Here is a 12,683-nt window from a genome sequence, read left to right as displayed (position 1 = left end):
CTGCCCTTGCCCCTGGGTCTGCAGGGGAACCTGAACCCCCTGGAGGAGGCGAGCCAGTGTGACAGTAGCCGGCAGGGCGGGGGAGATGGCGGATGAGAACGAATGCGCGCGGCGACACTGCTTAGGGGAGTCCTGGACAGCAGGTTGTCCCCGACTCGGAGATGCACACTTCTGGGGGCCTGGGCTCAGCCCCTTGGCAGGGCTGTGGACTTGTCCTCTGAGCCTGCCTGCCTGCCCGTGTTCTGTCTGCACAGAGCAGAGCCCCCAGGACACACAGGCCTTTGCTGCTGAGGTGTCCTCTGACTCCAGGGACACAGCCAGGGGACCCCCCCCCCGGATGGATGGTGGGTGGGGGTGTGGCAGGATGGGCCCCCTATGTGCTGGAGCCCAGCAGCTTCCAGCCACGGAGCGCAGGCTGTGCCAGGCTCGATAGACCGACCTACCAATCAACTGACCGTCACCTCTCAGCACTGTCCAGTCCCCAACGCGACCCAGCCAGGGGTGCCCCATTTTGCAAACGGGCCATGAAGACTTAGACCAAGGGACTGGCCCCAGGTTGCCAGCAGGAGTGCCCATGGCCCACAGGGTGCCCAGTGCCGTCCAGCAGCGAGGTAGTGGGGGCTCTGGGGAGGCTCAGGTGCCCCCTCCAGTGCCGTGGGCAGCCCCATTGGGAGGCAGCACCCTACCACCGTCGGTCTGTGGCTGATGGGACCATTGCTGGTTGTGCACCTGCTGTGGTGGCTGGGGCCAGCATGGCCGAGCTGCTGGCCGCTGGACGTCAGAGGCTACCGGCCGTGCTCTCTGCCCGCAGACCCCCCACCATGACGACCCTGCTGGAGATCAAGAGCAGTGTGCTCAGGCAGGTGCAGGTGCGCCCGTCCTTCCGCCGGAGGACCGAGGGAGAGCCGAGGAGTGCTGGCGCTGACCCACAGGAGCCCACTGCTGCAGGGGCTTGGTGGGTGCCCCCCCATCCCGTATGGTCACGTGCACCTGGCCGCCCTTCTCTCACTGGAGCCCACTTTGCTGCTGCCCTAGCACAGCCTCTGGGGGGAGCCCAGGAGAGTCTGAACCCAAGGCCTGCAGGGGTCGGGGTCCACGCCTTGGACAGCAGAATGAGCCCTGGGACAAGCGGAGACCCAGGCAGTCCCCTCAAGTTGTAGGGGCCGGTGGCTGGCCCTGGGTGGGGGGGCAGGCACGTGCCGGGAGCCCTGAGCTTCAGGGAGGACCCGCTGACCCTCGGCCCGGCCTCCCTCTGCAGGAAACCCGGGGACGGTGTGGAGTTCTTCGCGCACATGCGTCTCATTCTGAAGAAGGGCGAAGGCAGACAGGGCCTTCCCTGCCCCGAGGTGAGGACGGCTGGTGCCGCTGCCCGGTGTGGGGGCACCACGCTGGGCTGTCCCACTGCCCCCCTGCAGCAGGCCTCCACCCCTCTACCTCAACTCCTCCCCTCCCTGGAGTGGTCCGCACAGGAGGCCCTTACCCGAGCGCCCTCACAGGTCCTCTTACGCAGTGGTTCACCAGCCCCTGCCGAGCCCGTGGACCCCAGCCGTGGCCTGAGAGCCCTAACCCAGGAGGAGGTAAGGGGGACAGGGGTCTGGGCCCAGGGAGATCCGAGAGCACTTCCTGTGTGCCATGCTCAGGTCCTGGGGACAGGCGGACAGCAAAGGTGGTGGGGGTGAGGACTAGAATTCCCCATGGAAGCCGGTAAGTCGGGGGTCAGACCCCTGCAGGGTGGAGCAGGTACAACTATACGGATGCTGGGACCCAACTCTGCTGGTGGGCGGAGCTCCTGGGAGCTGGGATACCTGGGAGGGGTGGGGTGGGGGCAAGGTGCCTGGACCCCCAGTGGCCAGGGCTCAGGGGGACAGGGGTGGGCTGGCTGGGACTCAGGGCACGCCCTGCTCCCTGCCCATAGGTGGAGATGCTCTATGAGGAAGCCCTGTACACAGTCCTTTACCGGGCGGGGACCATGGGCCCTGACCAGGTGGATGACCAGGAGACCCTCCTGGGCTACTTGCAGCAGGTGAGTCCCACTGGTTCCATCCTCCCTGCTGGCCCGGCCTGGCCCTCCCTGCCCTGGTCTGGGGAGAATGGAGCCCAATGTCTCTCCCAGCCCTGTTCTCTGCCTGGTGTTGTCCCCATCACCCAAATAATGCAGGCTTGGCCCACATACAGAACACCCCCTACACACATGTGTGCGCCCAGGCAGACACACATACAGGCTGATTGGCGTCCCCGGAAGGATGGGGCAATGGACAGACACACGGACACACAGAGGATGGATGGATAGACAAATGCATCTTTCTCCTCTCCTGTGTGGCCCCCAGGAGACTGGGTGGCTCTTTTTTGGGGGCACCTGGGCCCTCACACCTGCCCGTCCTCTACAGGTGTTTGGTACAAGCTCCGACGAGCATGCCAAGGCCATTGAACGCGTGAAGAAGGCCAAGGTGGGGCTGCCACGCAGGGTGGGCAGACACTGACCAGCCGCAGGGCTAGGGTTTGGGGGTGGAGAGGGCATAGCGCGGGGCCCTGTCCTGGCCCCACAGATCCTCCCTCAAGCGGCCCCTCGGCACCCTCGGCCCACAGGCCCCCACGTACGCCCTGAAAGTCTCTGTCATGCGTGCCAAGAACTTGCTGGCCAAAGACCCCAATGGTAAGTGGGGACCAGCCGGGAGCGTGGCTGTGGTGGCTGTGGAGGGCCGGGGGCGGCCTGGGGTTGGGGACTGAAGTGCCTGCGGCGTCTCAGGCTTCAGCGACCCCTACTGCATGCTGGGCATCCTGCCGGCCGCGGGCGCCCCACGGGAGCCAGGCCCACACAAGGAGCAGCGTTTCAGCTTCCGCAAAGGCAGCAAGCGTGGAGGCCCGCTGCCGGCCAAGTGTATCCAGGTCACCGAGGTCAAGAGCAGCACCCTGAACCCCGTCTGGAAGGAAAACTTCTTCTTGTAAGTCCTTTCTTGCAGCTGGGCAGCGGTGGTGGGAGTGGGAACACATGCTACGCCAGGACGCGTGCCGTCTCAGTGTCTGCCCCAGTGATCTGAGCGGGGCTGGTCAGAGGACGGGCTTCCAGAGGACATCACTGTCTAAGAGAGAGGTGCCGGCCCCAGTGGCCACACGGTCAGGATTCATGTCCAGCCAGCCTGTCTTAGAAGCTGAAGCTCTTGGACTCCTTCCTGCAGCTCCAGGGATTGTCCCTTCCCTGGCCCGCCAGCCCTGGGCAGAGGCTCGTCCTGCAGCCTCTGGCCATCTCTCTGTTTCCTCATAGTGAGATCGAGGACGTCAGCACAGACCAGCTGCACCTGGACATCTGGTATAGGCCCCGGGGCCCTGCGGCACAAGGGACATGCAGTGGGAGGGGACATTCAGGGCCCAGCCAGGCCCCAGACAAGCCAGGTCTGCCCCCTCGCCCGCCCCTAGGGACCATGATGATGATGTGTCTCTGGTGGAGGCGTGCAGGAAGCTGAACGAAGTCATCGGCCTGAAGGGCATGAGCAGGTAAGACAGGGGGACCCTGGGCCCCCCAGACATGGGCCAGCAGGTGGCGGCTCCCCGGGTACCCCAGGTGGGCATCTACCCTGCTTTGCTCAGGTATTTCAAACAGATTGTCAAGTCGGCCCGTGCGAATGGGACAGCAGGGCCCACGGAGGACCACACGGATGACTTCCTGGGGTGTCTCAACATCCCCGTCCGGGTGAGTGGGGGCTAGGGCCTTGTTCCCTCCGGGGACTCTGCTGGTGGCAATGTCCTGTGATCCCCCAAACCTCTCCCATCCTTCTTGGGCTGGGTGAGGGCCTTGTGCGGCAGAGGAGGGGGAAGGAACAGCCTCCTGGGGTGTCTTGTGTCCAGGCACCCCTGAGTGCTCACCGTGTGTCGGTGGCCTGTGTTCAGTGGGAAGCAGAGGTCTGTGGGAGGGATGGGGAGGAGAACTGAGGGTCTGCACCCCCTTCTCTCAGGAGGTGCCCGTGGCTGGTGAAGACCGCTGGTTCAAGCTGGAACCGCGCTCCAGCTCCTCCCGAGTGCAGGGGGACTGCCAGCTGGTCCTAAAGCTGATCACCACACAGGTGGGGAGCTGCGGGGTCCCTTGCCCTGCATCCCGGCCCTCCAGACCTGCTGGCGGGCCGGGGCAGGGCTGGTGATGGGCGGGCCCTGCCTTCCAGAGGGACACGGGCATGAGCCAGCGAGGGCGGTCCGGCTTCCTGTCCTACATGCTGCTGCTGAGCCGTCTGCTGCAGTTCGAGCACCGGTCCCAGGAGGTAGCCACGCCCTAGGGACCCGGGAGACCTGGCCCGTGGGGAGGGAGAGCAGGGGAGGCTGGGCACCGGGGGCAGGAGGCGATGGCGTCTGCTCCTTCCGCTCACGTCTGCCCCCTCTCCCAGCCGGACTCGAGCAGCTGGCGCGGAGAGCTCAGCGGGCCCGCGGCCACCGTGCTGTGTCTGCATGGCGCCCAGAGCAACCTGTCTGCGCTGCAGCTGGCGGTGCTGTGAGTGGGCGGGGCGCGGGGAGGAGCCGCGGGTGGGAGGGGCTGAGCTGTCGGGGGCGGGGCGGATGGGGGCCGGTTGTGGCGGGAAAGGGGCGCTGCCAGTGGGCGGGCTAAGAGGGGCGGGGCCGGGAAGGGGCAGGGCTGTGGGGAATGAGGTAGAAAGTGGGCGTGGTCGTGGAAGAGGTGGGTGGGCCCTGGGGCGAGGAGGGGCTTGAGAAGGGGTGCTGTGAGTGGCAGCAGCTGAGAGGGGCGGAGCTGGAGGGGGTGTTGCGGGAGGGGAAAGAGGCGTGATGTGTGGTGGGTGTGGCCACGGATGGGCGGGGCAGGAAGGGAAGGCGTAGGAATGCTTTGAGTGGGAAGGGGTGAAAGGGGGTGGTGCCATGAGGGCACTGTGGAACGGGAAGGGGCAGTAGAAGGGGCACAAGGGGTCTCCTGGGGGGTTGCCTCCTTGACTCTGCACTGACCGCGGCGGGGCTGGCCCCCACAGGCACTGGCAGGTCAGCAGCCGCCACCATCAGACCTGCACCCTGGACTATGGCTACCTGCTGGGGCTGCTGGAGGACCTGCAGGCACACTGGGAGGAGGCGTCATCCCTGCCCCAAGAGCAGGTGAGCGAACCCTCGTCGTTGGCTGGAAGTGCTGTTCCTGGCGGGTGTGCCCTGGGCAGCTCGTGGGCTGGACAGACAGGGCGCATGGCCTACAGGGTGGTGTGAGCTTGAAAATAGACTTCATGACCCAGGGCAGAGCAAGACTGGGCACTGCTGAGATCGGGGGATGGGGTGGAATCCCAGGAGAGGGAGGTTGTACCCTTCACTTGGCTGAGGGGCCGAGGCAGTGGGCGCTGGCCACTGGCCAGGGGGAACAGGTGGTGCAAAGGCCCTGAGGCTGTGGGATAAAGTAGCAGGGCCAGGCTTGTGGATGGCTGCAGGAGGCCTTTGCGGATGGGCTGCTCCCCCACCCCTACCCGCGGGGATGGCCGTGAGAGGGTCAGCTCTGACGGGCCCTGTGCGCCTAGGAGGAGAGCCTGGCTGACAGCTTCTCTGCCTTCTCCGAGTTCGGGCTGCGGCTGCTGCGCCAGTTGCGGGACTATTTCCCAGCCACCAACAGCACAGCCGTGTACCGCCTGGAGCTGCTGCTGAAGTGGGTGCCGCTCCAGTGCTGGCGGGGCGGGGGGGGGGGGGGGTGCGCGGGACTGGGGCGCTGCAGTCAGCAGGTGGCCCCTGTGCAGGTGTCTCAGCAAGGTGCAGCTCTTCCAGCCGTCCTTCGAGAGCTGTCCCTTCGAGACAGAGCTGAACATGGACATCGCCGCGGCCCTGAAGGTGTGTCCCACCCCCAGCTGCCCGCCCCAGCCCCCGGCTTGGCCCGCTCTGTCACTCTCCACTGCCCTTTTAGCCTCCCCCATTCCCCACAGCGTCTCGGTGTGAGGAACGGCCACTGCCAGGCTCTGCTTGTCTTGCAGAGAGGCAACCGTGAGTGGTACGACAGGCTCCTGAACAGCAAGAGTCCTCGGGAGCAGGTGCCGCTCGGGGAGAGCCCGTCCACAGGGGCGGGGCGGGGCGGGGCGGGCCCGGAGGTCACGTGAACCGCGCTTCCTCGCAGCCCGGGCCGCAGCGCCTCGCCGGGCTGGTGCAGCTGGCCGACGCCGTCTACGAGGATCTGCAGTCCTGCTATGGGGTCTACGCCAGCCTCTTCCACAGGTGGGGCCCCTGCCCTGGCCCCTCGGGGACGCCGCCAGGCCGGGCGTGGGGCAAGCAGCCGTGTGGGGTGTGTTTTGCAGCATCGTCGAGATCGACTTCTTCACCCTCACCTGCCGGCAGCTGGAACGTCTGGTGAGGAGGGGAGTGGGGAGAAGCCCCCTGGCTGGGAGGGCGCCTCGGTTTCCTTTTTGCCCGCAGCCCCTGACTCCACCATCCTGACAGGTGGCCGAGGAGGCGTGGGTGCTGACGGAGGAGCTGAGCCCCAAGTTGACCCTCGAGGTGGCCTCGGGGCTCTTTGAGCTGTACCTGACCCTGGCCGACATCCAGGGCTTCTGGAGCAGCCTCCCCGGCCGGTGGGTGCCCTGCCCAGCCTCTCCCCTTCCCTCCACCCGCCCCCACCTGTCCACTCTTTGCCTCCCAGACCCATCCCCACTCCTCCCCATCCCCGCGCCCCGGCTGTCCTCCAGCTTCCTCTAGGAGGCCCCTGGGACAGGATCCTGAGGAGGGAGGGCACCTGGGGTTTACTGGCTCCGGGTGTCTGAGTCAGGGCGAGCTCTGTCGGGCCCCCGCTGCAGCGACAGCCGCTCCCTTGCTCTGGCCGGCATCCACGCCCCCTTCCTGCCCGCCGTGAAGCTCTGGCTGCAGGTGCTGCGGGACCAGGCCAGGTGCAGACTGCAGGGAGCCGTGGACGTGGACACAGTGAGTAAGACCCAGGCCCTAGACTGCTGGGCTCAGCCAGGGCTGCCCTGCAACCCAGGCCTCCTCCCGCCCTCTTAGCTGGAGCCCACGGATGCCTCCTCCAAGCACAGCAGCTCCGCGGCCACTGCCAGCCTCTGCTTCAGTCACATCCAGGAGCTGTGGGCCCGCCTGGCGTGGCCAGACCCTGCCCAGGCCCAGGCGCTGGGCACCCAGCTGAGCCAGGTGTGTGGCTGCGGGTTTGGGGAATGTGGTGTGGGAGGGCAGCAGCACCAGGGGACGCAGCCCACAGCTCCCACCCCTCGTGTCTCACCCTAGGACCTGTGCGAGGCCACCCTCTTCTACACTGAGCTGTTGCGGAAGAAGGTGGACGCTCAGCCTGGGGCCGCAGGCGAGGCAGTGAGCGAGCCAGTGAGCAGGCTGGTGGCCAAGTGGCAGGGGGCTGGTGGCTGTGTGGGGCCGGTGCGGGGCTGCTCACGCACTCGCCCACATCTGGCCTGCCTCCCCAGCTCTGCATGGTGCTCAACAACGTGGAGCTCCTCCGCAAGGCTGCTGGGCAGGCTCTGCGGGGTCTGGCGTGGCCGGAGGCCCCCTCGGCGCTGGAAGGGGGGCTCCCGCGGCCCCTGCTCAGCTGCACGCAGGCCCTGGACGAAGACCTGCAGCAGGAGGTCCAGACCGTGACCGCGCACCTGACCTCCAAGGTGGGCGGGCTGGCGGGCAGGTGGGGGAGCCGGCTGCCTGGTGCCCTGCCGCGGGGTGCCGACGAGCGCTGCCCTCCCACAGATGGTGGCCGACATCCGGAAGTACGTGCAGCACATCAGCCTGTCGCCGGACTCCATCCAGAACGACGAGGTGCGTGCGCGGCTGGCGGGGGACGTGTGGGGGGCCCGTGGGTGGGCTGGCGCTGAGGGTGCTGCCCGTAGGCTGTGGCCCCGCTCATGAAGTACCTGGACGAGAAGCTGGCCCTGCTGAATGCGGCGCTGGTCAAGGAGAATCTGAGCAGGTGGGGCTGGGGCCGGGGGTGGGGGTGGGGTGCGGCCCATAGTGCCGACGCCAACGCCGGGTGTCCCTGCAGGGTGCTGGAGGCCCTCTGGGAGCTACTGCTACAGGCCATCCTGCAGGCCCTCGGGGCCAACCTCGACGTCTCCGCAGACTTCTACGGCCGCTTCCACTTCGCGCTGGAGGTAGGGCCCTGGGGAGGAGCGGTCCCTGCTGGGGCGCCTGGCCTTCCAGGCCTGAAGGGCTCCTCGGGGATCCTGGCCACCCGGCACCTCCTGCCTGCCCGCCCACTGTGTCAGCAGCACCTGGGCCCCCGGGCCTTGGCATTCTCCCCCACTGGCCCGGGGCTTCAGAGGGGCGCGAGGCGTGAGAAGCGGGTCCACCGGTCTCAGCCTGCGGGCCCGGGACGGCTGTGCCTCTGACGGCTCTGCCTTCTTGCCCTGCCCCAGGCCCTGGTGAATTTTTTCCACGCGGAGGGTCAGGGTCTGCCCCTGGAGAACCTGAGGGACGGAAGCTACAAGGTGAGGCCTGGCCTGGGGGCCTCCGGCCGAGAGGGGGGTTGTGCGCGCTGGGGGCCGTGCTCAGCGCCCGGTGCGCCCCGCAGAGGCTGGAGGAGGAGCTGCGTCTGCACCAGTGCTCCACCCGCGAGTGCATCGAGCAGTACTACCTGGACAAGCTCAAGCAGGTAGCGAGGCCGGGGGCTGCGCACTCGGCCTCTCCCCGCGCTCCCCGCCCCCACCCAGCCTGGTCACTGGCCTGAGCCCTTCCACAGAGGTCCCTGGAGCAGAACCGGTTTGGGCGCCTGAGCGTCCGCTGCCACTACGAGGCGGCGGAGCAGAGGCTGGTGGTGGAGGTCCTGCACGCCGCGGACCTGCCCCCGCTGGACGCCAATGGTGAGGGGGCGGGGCGCCGGCGGGGCGCGGGGCTGGAGGGCTGCCGGGTGGCGGCGCTCACGGTCGGCTCCTGGCTGCACTCCTCAGGCCTGAGCGACCCTTTCGTGATTGTGGAGCTGGGCCCGCCGCACCTCTTCCCGCTGGTGCGCAGCCAGAGGACGCAGGTCAAGAGCCGGACGCTGCACCCCGTGTACGACGAGCTCTTCTACTTGTGAGTGTCCCGCCCCGCCCCCAGCAGTTCTCGCGCGCGCGCCGCAGCCCGGGCCGGAGCCGGGCTCGGATGACCGCCCTCCGCTCGCAGCTCCGTGCCGGCAGAGGCGTGCCGCCGCCGCGGCGCCTGCGTGCTGTTCACGGTCATGGACCACGACTGGCTGTCCACCAACGACTTCGCGGGGGAGGCGGCCCTCGGCCTGGGCAGCATTGGTGGCATAGCGCGGCCGCAGGTGGGAGGGAGCGCGAGGGCCAGGCAGCCTGTCACCCTGCACCTGCGCCGGCCCAGAGCCCAGGGTGAGTGCGGGTCCCCGGGGGAGGGGGGGGGGGGGGGGGGGGGGGGGGGCGGGGGGGGGGGCCCCCGCCCCCCCCCCCCCCCCCCCCCGCCCCCCGCAGTGAAGTCAGCGCTCAGGATGCTGGAGGGCCGCACCAACAAGGAGGCGCAGGAGTTTGTCAAGAAACTCAAGGAGCTGGAGAAGAGCATGGAAGCAGACCCTTGAGTCCCCTCATCATCCTCATCCAGCCCTGTGGTCAGCTTTGTGCAGCCGGGGCTCACTCCCCCACCCCGCCATGTGGTGTGCATGCGCAGCTGGCCCTCCCGCTCCTTCCTGCCCTGGCCGTGTCCATGTGGTGTGTCCTGTGAACCCCGTGAATCCATCCAGCAACCCCCATGCCGGGTCTGGGGATGTTGACTTGGTGGGGCCTGGCCACAAGGTGAGCTTCCCCGTCTGCCTGCTCAGCTCCCATGGCCCCACGGCAGGCAGACACCGGTCTGAGAGCAGGGTTCTCAGTGGGGTGGCTTAGCTCCCCAGGAAACTTTAGGCCATGTCTGGAGTCAGTTTTGGTGGTCGCAACTACAGGCTGGAGGAGGGGCTACTGGCACTAGGGGTGAGACCAGGGATGCCCCCGAGCAAAGGTGGACCACTCTCAGGTGTTACCAGCGCCATAGCAAAGAGCCCATCTTAGAAGAAGCTCTGTCTTCTCTTCTGGGGCTGGGAGTGTTGCAGGGCCTTGTGGGCCAAGAGGCAGGACAGCTCGGGTTTCAGTCTGGACTAAGCAAGGTGGCAGGACATAGCTCCCAGGGGCTCTGACAGAGGGGAGGGTGGGCACCCAGAAGGTATATGGACAGGTTTGCTTAAGAACTGCATAGGTCTCCACTCCCCACCTGGCTCTGAGGCCTGGGAGAGGGTCCCCTGGCATCACTGTGAGGCTGGGGACATCACGCAGAGTTGGTCCGTGTAAGGAGCTCTGTGCTGGGCATGCAGCTGTCCAGCGTATTCTGTGTCTACCAGTGCCTGCCCGTGCGAGACCAGCCTCACGCCTGGAACCCCCATGGTCCATACCCTTCCTAGGCAGGCCCTGCCTCACTGGATACTCATCCCCTGCAAGCCTCCCCAATCCCCAGACCAAGTGCAAAGAAACAGGCTCACACTGGGGTCTCCTTGGCCCGCAGCTTCAATGGGAGGGCTGGACGGCCCCAGAACACAGCCATGTCACATGCATGGGGACAGAGTCTGGTGCTGCTCAGTGCTATGAGGGCTGAGGCTGCTAGGCCTGTCTGTGTCCCCACAAGTCCTGCTGTGTCTCCAGTCCTCATTGCTCCGCCATGAAAATAAACGTGTGCAGTCTTTAGTCTCTCTGCTGTTTCTTGATTCCTTCCCAAATCTCTGCGGGGGCCTTGGCCTTTGCCCCTTGCTCAAGAGGACTGTCCTCCTCAGGGCAGCTGCTGCTGCCATGGTCTCCTCCGTCCTCGGCATCAGGGCCGTGCCCCTCAGACTCGTCCTCGCTGTCGCTGTCACCGCTGTCTGCAAGCATCCTGGAAGGGACAGCTGTGTTCACCGACGGCGCACTCACTCGACAAAAGCCCAGCTGAGGGCAGATTCTCCTGTTCCCTGGGAAGCCCAAGGACCTACCGGTTGCCAGCCACTGGCCTGTTGGGGTTTGCAAACTCACGCCCAGAATCCACGTCAAAAGGATCTGAACAGAGAAAGCAAGCAAGAAAGGGACGTACAGGTGAGCTCAGAGCACAACTGAGCCTCCCAGGTGCTGGGGCAGCAAGGCCTCACCCCCTCGGCTTCTCAAAACGAGGTGTGGCATGCCCAGATGGTCCTGGCTCCCAACCAGAGGGCTTGCATCCATGCCAGGCCTCACCGATTTCCTCCTCCTCCGGGCGCTCCTTGGCGTTGGCCAGGAACTCCTGCTCGGCCTGGAGTACCTCCTCCGCGCTGCCGCAGGCTGCATACTTGTCCAGGAGCTGGCGGTTCAGGTCTAGGAAGCCCTCGCCCCACTTGAACTTCCGCAGCAAAATGACAGCAAGGTCCGAGAAACCTGACGGCGCGGACACCAGAAACCCAACAATGCTGACAATCCGTCTCCCATCCCAAGTGTATCCCCGGGACCCACAATGCCATCCCCACACCTGAAACTCCCCATCAGACACCATCCTACAGTCCAGACGAGCTGCTTGCCCGCCTCTGCCATGCACAGAGGCCCTCTCACGGGGCTGCCTGTCCGAGCCTCCACAGGGACCATGTGTTCTCTGAGGGCAAGGTGAGGGGTGACGGAGGTGGCACTGCAGTCCTGGCCTGTCCACCTCGACCGCCCCACACACCCTCACACTGCTCGCAAGAGGAGATGGTGGGAAACAATGCTGCTGGTGTGGCCAGACTCAGCCCCTCGCCGGCACTCACCCAGGATGCAGAAGGTGGCAGCAAAAGCCTCCACACAGGACAGCTTGCAGGGCCGGCCGTAGTTCACGGGGTTGGCGGCGACTAGGTGGGGCAGCAGCCGCACCTGGCTCCCCCGCATCTTCCCGAACGGTGTCTCATCCAGGCGGGCCCAGGAGCAGTCGACCACAGCGACCCCACTCTGTGCCACCAGCTGTCTGTCGGGAGCAGGGGAGGGCTAGGTTCTGGAGACGACGTCCCTGGAGACTGATCTCTCCAGGGATACAAGAACATCATTCCTCGGCCCCCAAACAACCCCAGCAGCGTGTGTTCCTGCAGCGGATTCCTTCATTCACTCAACACACGTTTACTGAGACCTACTAGATCCTGCGCTAGGCAGCGGGGGCGACCTATACACGCACGCCTCGCGGAGCCCCGCAAGAAGGATGTGCCAGGGTCCCGCCCACTCCCCCATCCCCGGGCCCCGATCCTACCTGTCCGCGGGGGACACGTACTGGGAGCCCACCGGGCTGAGCACGACGCCGCCGAACCTGTGGCCCAGGCGCAGGCAGCGCACCAGACCCAGGCGGGCCAGCTTTCGGCCGGTACAGCGCCGGGGGTCACAGTGGCCCAGCTCCCACATGGCCAGCGTGCAGGGTAGTCGCGCCGGGCCCGAGGGGCCCCCGTCCTCGGCCGCCTCTGGTTCCACCGACTCTGCACGGGGGCGCGGAAGGATACCGAGCCTCAGGCTCCGCTCGTCGAGCCGGCCCCCAGCCCCCGGCTCCCTGACCCGCGGCCCCGATCGCACCCACTCACCGCGCAGCGCGGCGCCCACCTCCTCGGCGAAGGCCTCCAGGGAGCGGCCCGCTGGGTGCCGAGCGCGGCTGCCTTCGGCCCCCGGCCTCCGCGCGGCCCTTCTGCGGCCCATGGCGGGCAGCAGGGCCCCTGACACCTGCGGATTCACAGGTTAGCCACAAGCGCTCGCGCAGGCGCCGAGCGCCACTTCCGGTCCGGCGGCGCCCACGTGACCGGGCGGCGCCCACGT

The 12,683-nt window shown here is 66.9% G+C and overlaps 2 protein-coding genes across 6 annotated transcripts; one reads left to right on the top strand and one right to left on the bottom strand.

Annotated features, from left to right (window-relative positions):
• Nucleotides 1–821: 821 nt before the first annotated feature.
• On the top strand, nucleotides 822–9,475 carry LOC111155971 (BAI1 associated protein 3). 5 transcript variants are annotated; one of them, XM_022516466.1, is made up of 33 exons: nucleotides 822–955; nucleotides 1,259–1,346; nucleotides 1,497–1,577; nucleotides 2,000–2,023; nucleotides 2,388–2,447; nucleotides 2,587–2,653; nucleotides 2,747–2,942; nucleotides 3,263–3,307; nucleotides 3,415–3,492; nucleotides 3,586–3,688; nucleotides 3,951–4,058; nucleotides 4,155–4,250; nucleotides 4,374–4,477; nucleotides 4,965–5,085; nucleotides 5,493–5,617; nucleotides 5,706–5,796; nucleotides 5,937–5,993; nucleotides 6,077–6,174; nucleotides 6,255–6,306; nucleotides 6,397–6,527; nucleotides 6,750–6,873; nucleotides 6,952–7,095; nucleotides 7,189–7,281; nucleotides 7,380–7,571; nucleotides 7,654–7,722; nucleotides 7,794–7,873; nucleotides 7,946–8,054; nucleotides 8,319–8,390; nucleotides 8,474–8,554; nucleotides 8,642–8,762; nucleotides 8,850–8,973; nucleotides 9,064–9,269; nucleotides 9,369–9,475. In XM_022516466.1, the coding sequence occupies exons 1-33, from the start codon at nucleotides 822–824 to the stop codon at nucleotides 9,470–9,472; spliced, it is 3,378 nt and encodes a 1,125-aa protein (XP_022372174.1). In that variant the 3' UTR covers nucleotides 9,473–9,475. The 5 variants fall into 5 exon arrangements, with proteins under 5 accessions (XP_022372174.1, XP_022372173.1, XP_022372172.1 ...); XM_022516465.1 differs by having other exon boundaries at nucleotides 1,985–2,023; XM_022516464.1 differs by having other exon boundaries at nucleotides 1,916–2,023.
• A 19-nt stretch (nucleotides 9,476–9,494) lies between these two features.
• Nucleotides 9,495–12,597, bottom strand: LOC111155974 (TSR3, acp transferase ribosome maturation factor). Its single transcript, XM_022516470.1, has 6 exons — nucleotides 12,455–12,597; nucleotides 12,133–12,352; nucleotides 11,663–11,856; nucleotides 11,124–11,300; nucleotides 10,886–10,949; nucleotides 9,495–10,788 (listed from the first exon to the last, which is right to left on the bottom strand). Exons 1-6 carry the CDS (start codon nucleotides 12,564–12,566, stop codon nucleotides 10,602–10,604), a joined length of 954 nt encoding a protein of 317 aa, XP_022372178.1. The 5' UTR covers nucleotides 12,567–12,597; the 3' UTR covers nucleotides 9,495–10,601.
• Between the last annotated feature and the right edge of the window lie 86 nt (nucleotides 12,598–12,683).

Source organism: Enhydra lutris, unplaced genomic scaffold, assembly GCF_002288905.1.
Source record: "Enhydra lutris kenyoni isolate GAN:26980312 unplaced genomic scaffold, ASM228890v2 scaffoldscaffold45, whole genome shotgun sequence".
In the NCBI taxonomy this organism is placed as follows: domain Eukaryota; kingdom Metazoa; phylum Chordata; class Mammalia; order Carnivora; family Mustelidae; genus Enhydra; species Enhydra lutris.
Note: the sequence above shows the minus strand (reverse complement) of the source record. Positions and strands in the feature narration are given on the sequence as shown.